Source organism: Giraffa tippelskirchi, chromosome 5 (genome assembly GCF_054371585.1).
Source record: "Giraffa tippelskirchi isolate mGirTip1 chromosome 5, T2T-mGirTip1v1.2.pri, whole genome shotgun sequence".
In the NCBI taxonomy this organism is placed as follows: Eukaryota; Metazoa; Chordata; class Mammalia; order Artiodactyla; family Giraffidae; genus Giraffa; species Giraffa tippelskirchi.
Window position 1 is genome coordinate 23,768,402 of NC_137279.1, and position 18,469 is coordinate 23,786,870.

At 38.9% G+C, this 18,469-nt stretch overlaps 1 protein-coding gene across 1 annotated transcript; it reads right to left on the reverse strand.

The window, feature by feature from the left end:
- Positions 1 to 5,956: 5,956 nt before the first annotated feature.
- Positions 5,957 to 18,312, reverse strand: CACYBP (calcyclin binding protein). Its single transcript, XM_081493731.1, has 6 exons — positions 18,129 to 18,312; positions 12,848 to 13,067; positions 9,580 to 9,676; positions 9,250 to 9,349; positions 7,912 to 8,009; positions 5,957 to 6,527 (listed from the first exon to the last, which is right to left on the reverse strand). The coding sequence occupies exons 1-6, from the start codon at positions 18,147 to 18,149 to the stop codon at positions 6,371 to 6,373; spliced, it is 693 nt and encodes a 230-aa protein (XP_081349857.1). The 5' UTR covers positions 18,150 to 18,312; the 3' UTR covers positions 5,957 to 6,370.
- Positions 18,313 to 18,469: the final 157 nt, after the last annotated feature.

The window sequence follows — 18,469 nt, forward strand, 5'->3', positions numbered from 1 at the left end:
CGATTCAAGGGATTAGATCGGATAGAGTGCCTAAAGAACTATGGATGGAGGTTCATGACATTGTACAGAAGGCAGTGATCAAGACCATCCCCAAGAAAAAGAAATGCAAAAAGGCAAAATGGTTGTCTGAGTAGGCCTTACAAATTGCTGAGAAAAGAGAAGCGAAAGGCAAAGGAAAAAAGGAAAGATATACCTATTTGAATGGGTATATCAAGAGTTCCAAAGAATAGCAAGGAGAGATAAGAAAGCCTTCCTCAGTTATCAGTGCAAAGAAATAGAGGAAAACAATAGAATGGGAAAGACTAGAGATCTCTTCCAGAAAAGCAGAGATACCAAGGGAACATTTCATGCGAAGATGGGCACAATAAAGGATAGAAATGGTATGGACCTAACAGAAGCAGAAGATATTAAGAAGAGGTGGCAAGAATGCACAGAAGAACTATACAAAAAAAGATCTTCATGATCCAGATAATCACGATGGTGTGATCACTCACCTAGAGCTACTCACCTAGATCCTGGAATGCTAAGTCAAGTGGGCCTTAGGAAGCATCACTATGAACAAAGCTAGTGGAGGTGATGGAATTCCAGTTGAGCTGTTTCAAATCCTCAAGGGTGATGCTGTGAAAGTGCTGCACTCGATATGCCAGCAAATTTGGAAAACTCAGCAGTGGCCACAGGACTGGAAAAGGTCAGTTTTCATTCCAATCCCAAAGAAGGGTAATGCCAAAGAATGTTCAAACTACCACATTGTTGCACTCATCTCACACGCTGGCAAAGTAATGCTCAAAATTCTCCAAGACAGGCTTCAGCAGTATGTGAACCGTGAACTTCCAGATGTTTGAGCTGGATTTAGGAAAGGCAGAGGAACCAGAGATCAAATTGCCAACTTCCATTGGATCATTGAAAAAGCAAGAGAATTCCCCCCAAAAATCTACTTTATTGATTACACCAAAGCCTTTGACTGTAGATCACAACAAACTGGAAAATTCCTAAAGAGATGGGAATACCAGACCATCTGACCTGCCTCCTGAGAAATCTGTATGCAGGTCAAGAAGCAACAGTTAGAACTGGACATGGAACAACAGACTGGTTCCAAATTGGGAAAGGAGTACGTCAAGGCTTATATTGTCACCCTGCTTATTTAGCTTATATACAGAATATATCATGTGAAATGGCTGGACTGGACGAAGCACAAGCTGGAGTCAAGATTGCAGGGAGAAATATCAATAACCTCAGATACGCAGATGACACCACCCTTATGGCAGACAGTGAAAAGAAACTGAAGAGCCTCTTGATGAAAATGAAAGAGGAGGGTGCAAAAGCTGGCTTAAAACTCAACATTAAAAACTATTATTGTGGCATCTGGTCCCATCACTTCATAGTAAATAGATGGGGAAACAATGGAAACAGTGACAGACTATTTGGGGAGGGCTCCAAAATCACTGCAGATGGTGATTGCAGCCATTAAAAGACGCTAGTTCCTTGGAAGAAAAGCTATGACTAACCTAGACAGCATATTCAAAAGCAGAGACATTACTTTGTCAACAAAGGTCCATCTAGTCAAGGCTATGGTTTTTCCAGTAGTCATGTATGGATGTGAGAGTTGGACTATAAAGAAAGCTGAGTGCCAAAGAATTGATGCTTTTGAACTGTGGTGTTGGAGAAGACCCTTGAGAGTCCCTTGGACTGCAAGGAGATCCAACCATCAATCCTAAAAGAAATCAGTCTTGAGTGTTCTTTGGAAGGACTGATGTTGAAGCTGAAACTCCAATACTTTGGCCACCTGATGCAAAGAGCTGACTCATTTGAAAAGACCCCGATGCTGGGAAAGACTGAAGGCAGGAGGAGAAGGGGACGACAGAGGATGAGATGGTTGGATGGCATCACCGACTTGATGGACATGGATTTGAGCAAGCTCCAGGAGTTGATGTTGGTCAGGGAAGCCTGGCATGCTGCAGTTCATGGAGTCGCAAAGAGTCGGACATGACTGAGTGACTGAACTGATTACAGATCATAACTAGAACATGAAAGCTGCTGACTTCTGGCATATCACTGATAACCTACCTTTTCCTTTGAATCAGGGTTCAAGTACTGTTCACATTTTTTTTTTTTTTGCCATCTCCCACTCCTCCCTTTTTTCTTCATGTAATTCATTTGTTTGAGGAGCCAGGTTATTGGTCCTGTAGAATGTCAACATTTGGCTGTTTGCTTCTTTATGTGTCCTTTAACTTAGTCCTCTGTTCCTATAAAGTGGTATTTACATCCAGTGGCATGACCAGATTCAGGTTTAATATTTTAGGAATGGATGCTGTGTATCCTGTTCCGTTACATCAGAAGGCTCATATCTGGTTGTCCAACTTTTGCTCTACAGTCGTTTGTCTGTATTCAAGTGGTGTTTAAATGTTAGCTGGTATTTAAGTGTTAGCCTCTTCACATAGGTGATGCCTTCCTTGATCAGGCCTTTGTTGTGTGCTTCTTAGTTGTGATATGTTGAAGTGACTGCAGTTTCACTGTTTGATGCCTTTGCTTCCGCTGTTCTCTTTGCTGGCAGTCTCATCCTTTGCCTCCTCATTTAAGTTCAGTGGATTCAGGAGGGGTCAGCCTCACCCCTGCATTTGAAGTTCACCATTTATTAGCCTGTCACGTAATGATTTTAGCATTTCACTGATGGTTGTTACCCTGACCTCTGTTTCAATTAATGGTGATATTCTAAATCCCATGACTTTTTCTGCATTAGTTGGAATTTTTCTGTAAGGAGCTTAAACAGTTTATTTTCCTGAAATAAGTTTCTTAAAGACTAGATATACATACATGATTTTCTATTAGTTTTTAGAGTAAGTTGGTGCTATAGCAACTTCCAAAGGTTACATGATTTTTCACTGTCATTATTTTAGTGACAGTTGTAGACTTTCTTTGTATTTGTTTCAGTCCCTGCCATACACGATTTTGATGCTCAAAATAATCCTTTCATTCTTGGGTCCTGTAACCTGTTAATTTGGTACAGGGTATTTGATAGTTCCTTTGCTTTCTGGCATAAGATAACCTGGGCTTACCTTGTATATTTCCTGCCTCATACTTTTTTTTTTTAAGGGTTCGTTTTTTAGTAGGAAATGTTGGTAGAGACTATACACCTTAGGGTGCTGCTCATTGCTATTGAATTCTGAATTATCAGTGCTTTTAGGCCCTTTTGGTGGAAATTGCTAGGAGATGTATACTTTAAGATTAATAATAATGGTAAGTTTATACTGATTTTATACTGTCAAAAATCTTGAATTCCTAATGACATCAATCTAATTATTACTGTCATTATATAATATGTAAATATGGTTTCAATGTACTACTAATTTTACTCCTATTAATAGTAATGATTGCATTGTGACTTGTGTGGGGTTTTTTGTCCTTAGAAAATGGACAAAACACTGTATTCTAAGGTCACTTGAAAGTAGTATAACACTATGTATTTTGTTTGCAAGTTTTAGGGTTTTTTCTTTTTAAAAATATTGAAGTATAGTTGACTTACAGCATTGTTAACTTCAGGTGTACAGCAAAGTGATTCACATAAATATGTATTCCTTTCCGGATTCTTTTCTATTATAGGTTATTGAGAGATACTGTTTTGTGTATGTGAGGAAGTGTTTTTAACTTCATGGATTTACATGCAACTGTTCAGCTTTCCCACCACTTGCAGAAGAGGCTTTTTCTCCATTATAGTCTTGCCTCCTAATCGAAGATGACTGACCTCAGGTTTGTGGGTTTGTTTTTGGACTTTGTTCCCTTGCACTGATCCATGTCTGTTTTTGTGCTGACACCAGACTATTTTGCCTAGTGTAGCTTTGTGGTATTGTCTGAAGTCTAGGAGGGTTATGCCTCCAGCTTTGTTTTTTCCTCCTAAGGATTGCATTGATAGTTCTGGATGTTCTGTGGTTCTATGTAAGTTTTAGGATTACTTGTTTTAGTTCTGTGAAAAAGGTCACGGGTACATTGATTGCATTAAACTTATAGATTGCTTTGGGTAGTATGGCCATTTTAACTGCTTTTAATCCAACAACATGACATGTTTCTTTTTGTTTGAATCACCTTCTATATCCTTTATCAATGTTTATTATAGTTTTCAGCGTGTATTTCACCTCCTTGATTAGATTCATTCCTGAAGTGAAAGTCGCTCAGTCCTGTCTCTTTGCGACCTCATGGACTATACAGTCCATGGAATTCTCCAAGCCAGAATACTGCCTTCACCAGGCAATCTTTCCAACCCGGGGATCAAACCCAGGTCTCTTGCATTGCGGGCTCTTTACCAGCTGAGCCACCACGTTCATTCCTAAGGTGTTTTGTTTTGATTTTTTTTTATTGAAATGTAGTTGATTTATTCAATGTTTCAGGTGTACCACAGTGATTCAGCTATACATACACATACATCTCTTTGTATTTTTTCAGATTCTTTTCCCTTGTAGGTTTTTATAAAATACTGTACAATTCTCTTCACTTGGTCTAGGAAGTAGAGAGGTAGTATGACCCTCCGTGCTGATCTCTTCCTGCCCTGCCTGCCACAAGCTAAGTGTTGCACCCTCCTTTGAGCCTGAGGCTGTTTCCCAGCTGACCTTTCAGCTGGTGACGGATTCCAGGGTGAGGAAGCTGGTCACAGCTCAGGGGCGCAGGTCTCACCCTGATTCTTGTTTCGTCCTACCCAGTTACGTGGTGATTATTTCTTGCCACTTTGGTTCTATGAGATCTTTTGCCAGTGTTCAGTGGGCATTTGGTGAGAATTATTCTCTAGGTGGGTGTATTTTTGCTGTATTTGAGGTGAGTTCCACATACTTTTATTCTGCCATCTTGATCTGTCCCCAGTTTTTTAGGTTTTAAATTCTTAAATTTTAGGTGGTCAAAACAATGGAAAAAGGTACATTCACAGGATTGCTCCCATCTCATCTCTTTCCTTTCCCTATTGGGGGCCATTTTTATTAGCTTTGAGTTTTTTCTTCCATTGTCTGTTTATAGCCAAATATATATATTATGAATTCACATTTCTCACCCTTGCCAACACTAAGGTAGGTTTAACAGAAACAACATCTGCAGTTTGCTTTTCCACTTACTGTATCCTGGTTGATCACTGTATATCAGTATATGGAAACAATCTTCATTTTTTGGTGACTATCAGTACTTTCTGTGTAGATGTTTCAAAGTACTAGTTTACTCACACACTCCCCTATGAACTGACATTTGGGTGTCTCCAACCTTGTATATACCTCAGTATCACTCCAAATTTTTGCCACTGTTACCTTTTAGTAGAATTGTGAGAGGATAAATACATACATAATTCTGGTAAATACTACAACGTATTCCTCTATACAAATTTTAAGCTTCTCAACCTTTTTATTCCGTTACCATATGTGTATTACCCCATACCCTGAAGAGTCAGTATATTTTAGACTGTTTTAAAATTATTTCTCTTCTGAACAAGTTACTTTTTATACATTAAAGGTCACTTACATTCCTTTTTCTAAGGAAATGTTAGTAATTTTAGAATTCTTTCAATGTTTTTGGTTATTGTAGGGGTTTTTGCATCTTGCTCTTGCCATTTTAGGAGGAATAATAACCTTTAACTAAACAATACCCCTAAAAACCTGACATTTCTGACATACTCTTGGACAGAACAGCTTTACTTACTTTACTGAGCATAAAATACATGGGATTTGCACATTTATTGTTGCTTTAGGGTTACTATTTTTATAAGCTATCTATCTGATCCATAGCAAAACTTTATTAGTACCATACAAATGTGTTTGTCTATCACATTTAGATTGAGTTCCAATTTATTCATAAATATATTTAAGCCTAGAGAAAAATATTTGTGATTAGATTATTAGGCCATGGTAATACATGCTGTATGCATTACTTAAGCTCTGGGAGTAAAGCAATCGACCTCTATAAAATCTTAAAACACAGGTACAAATTTGCATTTTATGTAAAAATTCAGGCTTTATTTTTACTTATTCTTACACCGGTGGGAGCGGATGTCAGGAACTGAAAGGCAAGCATGAACTTTGTTTTCTACCTCTTGGCTGAACAATAATACACACTATGTGGCATTTTCATTAGGCAAGACTTGCTTTTTACATTTCACACCAGAATACAACATTACTCTTCTTGAATAAAATGACCTGGTTACTAAAGAAACCATCCTTGGAGGAACTGTTTAATAAGCATATTTTATTTAAATAAATCCTCCAGAAGGAAGTGGAGAATTCATTGCCTTTACTTAGAAGAAGGCTGTGTAAGTAGTTATATGTCAGATTTATTTGTGCAGCTCAGCAACATTTCCTTATTGTAAACTATTTTTCCACATCACAGTTCCCAAAAAGACTTTAAAGTCTCAGAAGTCTGTATCTCCTTTGGCTTGCTTCTCTCTTGATTCCACCCAGGCTTTATTAATGGTTCGCTTCATATCATCATCTCCATCTTCATAAATTTTCTTTAGAACATTCATTAATCCCTCACTAGGATCTGTTTCAGTGTCATAGGAGGGCTTTCTATTAAAAAAAAAATACACAATAAATAGTGGAGAAATATATATATATATATAATTAGTAAGTACAGAGAGACAAATTAGGCTGTAGGAAATACATGAGATAAGAGTCAGACAGTATCCTAAAATATTCTAAGAAGAATCAAAACACGCACAAATTTATCTTAGACAATATACACTCACACTTAGCTCATCAAAGAATGGTCATCAAAAACGGTAAGGTGTTATCATCTTGGGACCCTGGCATTTTAGGTGAGTTTTGGCAGGGAAGGTAAGTAAATAATCATTTACCTTTGTGAACTGTTTTAATGTTTTAAAACCATGTTTCCTTCATGGAATATGAAAATTTCATTGAGAGAAAAATAAACATACATTATAACACACAGACACATACTGAAGCACATACATATTTTAATTAGAAAAGCCTTCCTCTTAAGACTGAAATACAAGAGTCTTGGCTTGGTGGTATAAAAGCACACTTCTAGTTCAATTAGTGTGCAAACTGGGCCCATTAACTTTTCCACTCACCTCATTAAATGCCAGATTCTTGGGATACAATAAGACAGGTTCCTATATTCAGGTGATCCATTCTCGATTTAAAAGCAATTCCACAGATAATGCCTAACCTTAGCCAACCACAACCCAAATGCCCAGTGGCTATGGGAAGGCGGAGTGAGAGATGTGGATGGCTAATTGACTCAATGTAGTACATTACGACTGCAGGAGAACAGAGGAATGTTTGACCTAGAATGGAAGTAGCTCTGAATAAACATTTTTTTTCAGAATAGCCATTACTGCTGCTGCTGCTAAGTCGCTTCAGTCGTGTCCAACTCTGTGCAACCCCATGGACTGTAGCCTACCAGGCTCCTCCGTCCATGGGATTTTCCAGGCAAGAGTACTGGAGTGGGGTGCCACTGCCTTCTCCGATAGCCATTACTAAGTAGGATAAAAATATTCTCTTTTCACCCTGTACCAGTGATAGTGAAATTATAACTATATAGCAGAAACTTGTGGAACTCAAAAACTGTATATGGGTATCTGGGCTACTCTGTAACTACTGAAATGCAATCTCCCAGAACAAGCACAGTTATCTGTGGGGCTGGAGCACCACAGCCCCAGGGTTAAGAAATGGCACTAAACAACCAACCACAAGTACAAAGACCTCCTTAAGAAGCAACCTGCTAGACACACGCCCTCTTCTGGTGCCCTCTGACAAGTTGAAAGCAAACATAAGAAAACTGGGTTAGTCAGAGGATATTAGAAGGTTAAGTGGTCAAATTACAGACTATAATATAAACATAATACAAATAAAAGACTATTATCAATGAAAATCTATAATCCTAGCAAAAAATACATTGTAATTCTTAAATAAATGAAAACAGACTCACTCTTTCTCTTTGCATTCTTTTTCAACCTGAGTCAGGTAGTCCCACCGTGTGTTCTCCGCTTTCTTTCTACATAAGATAAGAACTGTATCTGTCTTGACCTAGAAAAAAAGTAGAAAACAGGTACAACTTAGAACACATGGTGATAAGCATGAATATTTAGAATATAATTATTTACTCAATTATTTGAGTTACTATTATGTACAGGACCTGTTTAGGTATTAGTAATACTTTTTGTAAGTAGGCTGGAGTCTGAAGACTCATGGAGAAATGAAATCATACACAAGTAAAACTCGAATACCTTCAAATACTGGGTGCTATTAAAGAGGGTATTAATGGGGCTGGGGGAGATTAAAGAGGGTATGAATGGGGACTAGGGAAGGAACTTCACTAGGAAAGCCTTTCTGAGGTGAAGTTTGAGCTGTGGCCCAAGATCCAGCAAAACAGGGCCTTCCAGGCAGTTGGCAAGGAGAAAGACTCCAAGAAGGGATGATTTTGGTGTATTTGAAAATGAGGAGGAATGCTGGATTTTGATGACTGAAGGACAGAACAATATGGTAAGAGCAGTCAGAGTCATGCAGAAAATCATGTCAGGCAGTATTGGTTAAGGAGTCTGGAAGGTGAGTATGCAAAAAGGGCAAGAATATACAACCCTTTCAACAAATATTCATATGACTCTCGAGTTCTTTGAGTACTACCTTCAACAAAGAAAGGAGCAGGGAGTCATAAGCTAATCACTGAACTATATTCTAATATTACCTTTCAGCTGCTACATAACTATGTAAACACAGCAGAATGGCACGTCTATATACCAGAGGCATTAAACTTCATTTATTTAAATTAGGTAGAGAAGAGAGATTATATGAATCAGTGAAAAATATTTTCAAAAATACTTTATTTCAATTTTGTGAAACAAATTTTATTCCCATTGTACAAATGAGAAAACTGAGGTACAAAGTGATGACGTGAGCTGCCAAAGGTCACAGTAAGTGATAAACCTGGCATCAAAACCCAAGTCTCATCCTTAACTATTTTCTGTTTGTTCAATCCCCTTCTGATTCTAATGCAGTGTTCTTACAGTCTACTTTTCTAGAGCAGGAGCTGGCAAACTTTTTCTGTAAAGAGCTACTAGATAAATTTAACTGTGGGCCACATGGTGTGCTGTAGCAACTTAAACTTGCCACTGTAGCGCAAACACAGCCACAGACAACACACACACAGGTGAGCATGGGTATGTCCAAATAAAACTTTCTTTAAAAAACAAGCAGCAGGATAAGTTAATTCCAGTTTGTCTTCATTTCATAAGGTTTCACAATATTATGACCAAAAATGTAAACTTACCTTTTTTGAACTGCCTTCCACAGAGATGGGTTTCAAGAGATTGTTCACAATCATGGAGTAACTCTTCCCATTTAGATTCTTTACCAAAAGATCAAATGACCTACAACACAATAGTGAATACATTATCTTTCTGGTTCTATAAAAGGTGGTAATAAGTTTCTGTGGAAAAAAAGCCAGAGTTCTATTTTAGGATGTGCGTTTGGCCATCTCACAGCAGAAGACTCAACTTTTAAAGTGGATGTAAAGGATAATTAATACTCAAGCAGAATTTTAGAAACTGCAAAGGAAAGGACCCATTATAAAGCAATCTTCTCCACTGTGAGAACTCACCTCTCTGTGAAATTCACCTGCACACTCTCAGCAGGCACTTGATGAACTCCAGGTAAGGTAATGTAGATTTTTACAAACTTATCTGACTGGTCCCATCCTGGTAACAGTAACAACAGAAAACAACAGGAGTAAAGCCTGATACACTGTCTCTGGAACAGCAAATGCATCTAGTTCATTAAAAAAAATTCAGATAAAAATCTAATAGAAACATGAAATAAAAATTTAAGGATTTTTTAGATGGAAAAATTGAGCTTCAAAGCAGTTAGGTAATTGACCCAAAGTTAGGCACCTAGCTAGTAATATATAACATGGACTCAAATCCAGGTTTACTTGAACACAAAACCCATGTTTTTTATTCCTTCAAATAAGCAATAGGATAGTTTGTTTATTTAACTATCTAGTTTATTTAACTACCTAACTAATAAAATGTATTTACATTCCTGAAGAATAGCTCATTTCCCTGTTTTATGGAAATAATTTTGTTCTAAGTATTGATAATCTCCACTAAGCTAGATGGCTAAACATCAGTTTTGTCTAATCAGTATTATCTAATTCCATAATCATATCCACTTCTCTAAGCAGTTCAACAAATGTAATCCTAGCTTCCTCAATCCCTTTCCCAGATAAAGCAGAATATAAATTTAGAGTCAATTTCATCCAAATACACCAAATATGACTAACCTAACAACATCTAAAAAATGTTATTTCAGTATATATTATCAAACTATTTAGTTTCTAACCTAGATGAATTGTTTACAGAAAACACCCAAGCATCACATAAAAAGCAATTATATAACAAAATATATTTTTACATATTTACTGTATACTATATATATGACATTTTCTTACCTGGTCCAGTAGAATAGAAATGTAGTGTTTAAAAAAAAATGTGCTAGAGGATTCTGGAGAACTTCATTTAGTTTGTTCCCATCCATTCAACCCATCTTCCACACTGACAACAGTTTCTCCCTAAACACAAACCTAGATTCCTAGTTAAGATGCCATAACCCTACCACCTTCAGGCCAGTTTCCTATAGTCAAAGAAGTACTTAGCATATTTACTACAGTACTGCAGCACATCACTTAAACACAGCACTTAAACTGCTTTTTGCTATGACAATACTGAAAACACATGATGACCTTCATATCTCTCTTTATGTTCTTTGCTCATACAATTCTCTTTTCTTCACAACTGCTGAACCCACCTTTTAAACTGAGATGTTTCTTCTAATTCTCCCTGACTCTTACCTTCCAGCAGGGTTATTTTATCAGCTATAGTCTCATAATACTTTATAAAACTTTATTTGGTTAAGCAGATATTAAGTACTTACTATGTGCTAGATATTGTGAGCACAAAGAAAAAAAGATTATCCCTGCCTTCATGAGAGCTCATTACTCAGACTTTAAGCTGAATTGCTTCCAAAATAAAGTCTACAGTCAACTGAGGAAAGATGGTATTATGACATTGTTATGGTACCAGGTATATGTCTATGACCCAACCACACCATGAGCAGGGACTGGGTCTTGCTCACTGTTGTGTATTCACAAGTCCAAGTACAATGCAAGATATTAGATGCTCAGAAATGTTTTTTGAGTTTAACTGGATTCCCTTCCACAGTTAATATGGGTGGTTGTTTGGCAAAGTGAAATAGGAAACAGGAAGACAAAAAGCTGTCCATATATATGAAACTAGCCATCATCAAAAAATCTACAAACAACAAATGCTGGAGAAGGTATGGAGAAAAGGGAACCCTCCTACACTGTTGGTGGGAATGTAAACTGGTGTAGTCACAATGGCGAACAGTCTGGAGGTTCCTTAAGAAAATAAAAACAGAATTACTGTATGATCCAGCAATCTCACTTCTGGGCATATACCCAGAGAAAACCATAATTCAAAAGATACACACACCCCAATGTTCACTGATGCACTATTTATAATAGCCGGGACATGGAAGGAACCTAGATGTCCATCTAGAGGAACGAATAAAGAAGATGTGGTACATATATACAATGGAATATTACTCAGCATTTAAAGGAATGAAATTGTGCCATTTGCAGAGATGTGAATGGACCCAGAGATTGTCTTAGAGTGAAGTGAGTCAGAAAGAGAAAAACGGTATAGGTGAACTTATCTGCAAAGTAAAAATAAGACACACAGACATAGAGAACGAACACGGATTCCAAGGGGGGATGGGATGGTGGTAGTGGGATGGATTGGGATTTACATATATACACTACTGTGTATAAAACAGATAACTAATAAGAACTGACTATATAGTACAGGGAACTCGACTCAGTGCTCTGTGGTGACCTAAATGGGAAGGAAATCCAAAAAAAGGGGATGTAAGTATACCCATAGCCGATTCACTTTGCTGTACAAAAGAAACACGCTACTGTAAAGCAATTATACTCTAGTAAAAAAGATATATATGAGAATTCAGCAAATCTAAAAAAAAGTGTATATACACACACACGAAAAATTAAATACATAGCAAGCTAACATATCAATATGTCACGTTACTATTACCAGTGCTGCTGCTAAGTCGCGTCAGTCATGTCCAACTGTGCGACCCCATAGACGGCAGCCCACCAGGCTCCTCCGTCCTTGGGATTCTCCAGGCAAGAATACTGGAGTGGGTTGCCATTTCCTCCTCCAGTGCGTGAAAGTGAAGTTGCTCAGTCGCGTCCGATTCTTTGCGACCCCATGGGCTGCAGCCTACCAGGCTCCTCCATCCATGGGGTTTCCCAGGTAAGAGTACTGGAGTGGGGTGCCACTGCTTTCTCCTATTACCAATGAATTGGAAATATTGAATGCTTACAATTTTATGGTAAAATAAACAAGTATTAATTAATGCTTTTCCACTTCACTTTAAAAATGTTAACTGTACATGTGTTTTATTTGGACATGCAATATATCCCTTATAAAATATTGTTTTCTAAACAGTATTATGGTTATTACTGCAGTATCTCTGGATAGTAGAATTACTATTATTTTCTCCTTCAGGTTTTTTTCTATTATCCAAATTTTCTTCGATAAACACATACAGACACAAAGCTGAGTCCATATATACTAAATATATTTCAGAATAGGTTCCTTTTTAATCTCTTAGAAACCATTTTATTAAATAAGAGCTGACGGGTCCTCTACTTCAAATCACCAAAAACACTCACTCAAAACTTTTCAAAAATGGTTTTGTTAGTCACTACTGAAGAACAGGCCTCCTCAGAGTCAGAAAGAGCTGGATGTGATGTGGGGGACAAGTCATACCGTAATTACTGATTTTCACTGTATATCCTGTTGTAATAGGAGCAACTACAGCAGCTGGCTTCTCATTTTCTGTAAGTTCTGCTTTCCTCTGTAATTTCTGCTGCATCTTATTCTTCATTTCTGTCTCAATCTTGGATTTTTCAGTTGTCAGGGCATCACGTACTCTTTTTCTAGTGGCTTTTTCCAGCAGTACCTTCACCTCTTCTAGATCTTTCTGGAGCTGTGTTAAAATGAAAGATAAATTAGATATGATGAATAGTCTATACTGTGCATATTGATCATTTCAACTTACTGAACTAAGAGCTAAGAATAAGAGGGTCACTTAAATTTTCTAGGATTGGTAGCAACTAGGATTCTTTCCTCCAGCCTACTGAATTGTAAATAACTCAAGCTCCCTTTCTTTTAAAAAGGAAAACTCGGAATTAACAATAGGTAATCAAGCCAAATTTTTCCAGTTTGGTAGACTCTTTGCTATCTACCTTTGTTTTAAAAATTTTACTTACAAGATATGTTTGTGATTTATAAATATTTCCTGATAAGATGAATAAATTCAACAAAAAGGGATTCATGGATTTCATTGTAACATGCAGTCCTGTCTTCAGATATTAGGAATTTTTTAAAATATTAAAATAAATGAGTACATGATAAGCATGGTGAAATGGTACAGCTACTTGACTGAGGTAATCCTCTACTTTCCATCAATGATTGGTCCTCAATGATCTTCCCACCCCAAATAGTATGAATAAAAAAGTTTACTATTTTAAGACAAAAGATAAAAAAGATATATTTCTTCTAAGAAGTTGTCTGATTCTAAAGCTCCTGGTTAATTTTACCATCAGAAGTCTGGGAATTGGTTGCACAGTAGAGGGGAAAAACCTGGGCAAACAACCCAACACACTCCTGGATCACTGAAAATGCCACCTGTTTTTTCTTCTCACGCCAATACATGGCCTACCCAAGTCTATTTCTTTCTAGGGAGAGACCAAGACACTGTTCAACAATTAATGGGCTTAAAAACTTTTCCCCACTTATCCTCTGACCTACTGCAAATGCATGAGATCTTTATAAACAAGGGATTCATTTTTGTTAAAATGACTTTACATTCTCACTTGATACTAGCAATTTGACAGGAAGACTGACATGATAGCCAGAGATCATGTAAGGTTCAATATAAAAATATTTAAGTGCTTGATAACTTGGTATAATATCCAAAGTACAGCTTGAAAGTGTTTCTTACAAGTCTTAGAAAATGCAAAACAGAAAAATGAATGCCTTTTACCCCAGGTCTTTTTTTTTTTTAAATAAATTTATTTATTTTAGTTGGGGGCTAATTACTTTACAATATTGTAGTGGTTTCTGCCATACATTGACATGAATCAGCCATGGGTTTGCATGTGTTCCCCATCCTGAACCCCCCTCCCACCTCCCTCCACATCCCATCCCTCTGGGTCATCCCATTGCCCCAGCCCTGAGCATTTGTCTCATGCCTCAAACCTGGAATGGTGTTCTGTTTCACATATGATAATATACATGTTTCAATGCTATTCTCCCAGAACGTCCCACCCTCACCTTCTCCTCAGAGTCCATAAAACTGTTCAATGTATCTGTGTCCCTTATTCTGTTTTGCATATAGGGTTATTGTTACCATCTTTCAAATTCCATATATATATGCATTAGTATACTGTATTGGTGTTTTTCTTTCTGGCTTACTTCACTCTGTATAATGGACTCCAGTTTCATCCATCTCAATAGAACTGATTCAAATGTATTCTTTTTAATGGCTGAGTACTATTCCATTGTGTATATGTACCACAGCTTCCTTATCCATTTGTCTGCTGATGGACATCTAGGTTGCTTCCATGTCCTGGCTATTGTAAACAGTGCTGCGATGAACACTGGGGTACACGCGTCTCTTTCAATTCTGGCTTCCTCAGTGTGTATGCCCAGCAGTGGGATTGCTGGGTCATATGGCAGTTCTATTCCCAGTTTTTTAAGGAATCTCCACACCGTTCTCCATAGTGGCCGTACTAGTTTGCATTCCCACCAACAGTGTAAGAGGGTTCCCTTTTCTCCACACCCTCTCCAGCATTTATTGCTTGTAGACTTTTGGATAGCAGCCGTTCTGACTGGTGTGAAATGGTACCTCATTGTGGTATTGATTTGCATTTCTCTAATAATGAGTGATGTTGAGCATCTTCTCATGTGTTTGTTAGCCATCTGTATGTCTTCTTTGGAGAAATGTCTGTTTAGTTCTTTGGCCCGTTTTTTGATTGTGTCATTTATTTTTCTGGAATTCAGCTGTAGGAGTTGCTTGTATATTTTTGAGATTAATTGTTTGTCTGTTGCTTCGTTTGCTATTATTTTCTCCCATTCTGAAGGCTGTCTTTTATGTACCCCAGGTCTTTTATCTCATTTAACTCAGATGCCCTTGTTTCACCTATCAATCTTTTCTGTTATCATGGTTTTAAAAATTCACATCGTAATAACAAGATGACAAAAAAATTAAAATGCACGATCAGTATATTGTTTTCAGAGTAAGGACTTAACAAATGAAAATGTATAGTCTAAACACGAAGTTTTACTTCTTGACTGAAATAGGAATCCTTTTTATAGGAGAAAAAGAAACTGAGAATTATGCAAGAGATCCTTAAGCCCTCTCTACAGCCAGTCTGACGACAGTACTACAAAAATAAGATATCCACTCAAAGTCTGAAGCAACTTACAGAAGGCCTGTTTAACGTAATTCCTCAGTTCTTTGTTATTTGCAGAGATCTGACCAGTAAAATTGATCCCTTGGGACTTTCCTGTACACATACCTTAGATTCAGCATTTCTTACCTAATTTGTCTAGGTATTCACTTGTTTTCCTTATGCAAAATCACATCTCCCTTTTATTCCAATTCATAGTCTTTTATTTCCAAATTCTTCACTAGGAAGCATTAAAACCAAAGTGCCTCAAAACAGGCAAAGGACTTGTGCAGACATTTCTCCAAAGATATGCAAATGGCCACCAAGAGCAGGAAAGGATGCTTAACATCATTAAGCAAACATATTAAATCCACTTCACATCCATTAAGATGACTAACAACAAACTCTAGCAAACAACAACTATTGTTGAGGATGTGCAGAAATTGAAACCTCCATACACTGTTTGTGGCAATGTAAAAAGGTGCACTTTGGAAAGGAGTTCAGCAGTTTCTTAAAAGTTAGTTCCCATATGACCCTACAATTCCATTCCCAGATATATACCTAGAGATTTGAAAACCATATATCCACATAAAAAGCTGTACACAAGTATTCGGGGCAACACTGTTCTAGGGGCCTAAAGAGTGAAAATTATCCAAGTGTCTATCAATTTATGAATAAAGAAAATGTGGTATATCCAAACAAAAGAATACTATTCAGCCATATAAAGAAATACATGCTTCACCAAGGGATGAACTTGAAAATATTATGCTAAGTAAAAGAAGCCAAAAAGCAAACGATCATATATTGTAACATTCCACTTAAATGTTCAGAATAGGCAAATCCATAGAGACACAACTAGACTGGTGGGTGCTGGCAGGGAGGAGTAATGGGAAGTGACTGCTTAATGCCTGCTTGATAGATTTCTCTAAGGGCTGAAAAATTATACAGTGTTGATGACTGCACACCACTGTGAACGTACTAAAAAGCACTGCACTGTACACTTGAAAATGGTTAAAACCTGTGAATTTTATCTCAAACAAAACCAAAAACCCAAAGTGACCCTAAATGTACACACTGCAATTAGAAAGCTCCCTACTTGGAAGATGACTAATACTGAACTATCCACATGTAGGACTGTAAAGCCACTTCTTTATGGACCATAAAGAAGCCTGAGCACTGAAGAACTGTTGCTTTCCAACAGTGGTGTTGGAGAAGAAACTTCAGAGTCCCTTGTACTGCAAGATCAAACCAGTCAATCCTAAAGAAAATCGATCCTGAATATTCATTGGAAGGAGTGATGCTGAAGCTCCAATACTTTGGACACCTGATGTGAAGAACTGACTCACTGGAAAAGACTGATGCTGGGAAAGACTGAGGGCAAGGAAAAGGGGACAACAGAAGAGAAGATGGTTGGATGGCAACACCGACTCTATGGACATGAGTCTGAGCAAGCTCCAGGAGTTGGTGATGGTCAGGGAAGCCTGGCGTGCTGCAGTCCATGGGTTCGCAAAGGCTCGGACACGACTGAGCGACTGAACAACAAAAAAGCCACTTCAGAGGCTCTTTCCTCAGGGCACATGGTACCATCAGGCCTATATTTAACAGGTAACAAACTTGTGGCAAGTTACCTAGAACACACACATGCGCGTTTTCTTCATTTAAAGCAAATTTTCAGAATCACGAAAGTCAAGTGTGAGATTTCCCAGTCTTGCTCATATTAACCAGAAGATTTCCAAAGAACAAATCTAGTCAGTCGATACTCAACACTTTACTATGAATAACAGTATTGACATCTTAAGTCAGAAAAAGAGCAATGCAAGTTTATGATTCCCGTTCTGTAACTGCGCAGTCTCCAGAAAAGCTGCCTCTGTTCAGTATACAGGGCTTAAAAGAAAAAAAGCTCTTTACCACTACTAAGTTACAACTAACTTTCCAATTTATTTATTTTTGAAAACGCCTATAGCAGATTGCTGTTTTGCCAAGCACTGTTTTGAACATTTAGAACTCTTACTTGGTCTTTACGACTCTATGAAATGGATACTACTGTCGCCCACAGAAGCACCATAACTTGTCCAAAGTCTGTGCAGAGAAAACATGACCAAGAGATTTAAATGCTAGGACCGAAAATTTCCCATTTCCAACCGTCCTCTACCATGGAACAACAGTTTTTGCAATCAGCTGTAATTTAACGAAGCTTCACGCCCTCAGGCTAGTGTAACGCGAGCGGAGGAGCCTGAGGATAAAGTAAAGGTGACCAGCCCTCAGGTCCACCACCGCACCTACCTGCCACCGGGAACCACATCTCCCGCTCACGCACACCGACGGCCGGGGCTGAGCGGGGAGGCGTCGGAAGGCAACTTTCCCGGGTGAAGCGGAGGCCCCGAGGCCCGCAGCGGCCGGGTCGGCACCCAGGCCGCTGCAGTTGGGCGGGTGGTAGACAGGCGGGAAGGGCGGGAACCCGAGGACGCAGGCAGGCGGCCCGACTGGCAGGTGCCGCCGGCGGCCGAAGGGCAGCTCGGCACGGGAGACGGGCGGGAGACGGAGCAGAAAGCTCCAGCAAGGCCGAGCGAGGAAGACGGGGCCGAACTCCTTACCTCTTCCAAAGCTGAAGACATGGTCGGGCTGCGTCAGGCAAGGCCCGGGCTGCAGCGGCGTAGGACGGAGAACGGGAGACGCCGCAGCGAGCGCTCTCACCGCGAGCTCAGACAACACCGGCACGAGTAGTGGCGGACGCAGCCTGCGAGCACACCTGAGCCTGCGCGAGATCTCGGCCCGCCTGCCGCACGCGGCGCCTCTGGAACCTTCGCGAGTCCTTCGGCGCCCCCCAAGCACCGCCTACCGGGCTCCGCCCCGCCTCGCCTCTCCTGGCCCCGCCCCGCCCACCTCGTCTCTTAGCAACACTCAACTCTCGCGATCAAACCGGCAGTTCGAGAAG

Coding starts and splice junctions, on each gene's coding strand:
- CACYBP (XM_081493731.1), bottom strand. CDS start 18,149: ATGTCTTCAGCTTTGGAAGAG. Junction 9,350..9,579: donor CAGGTGAATTTCACAGAGAG/GTGAGTTCTCAC, acceptor ATTGTGTTGTAG/GTCATTTGATCTTTTGGTAA. Junction 8,010..9,249: donor TGGAAGGCAGTTCAAAAAAG/GTAAGTTTACAT, acceptor CTTTTTTTCTAG/GTCAAGACAGATACAGTTCT.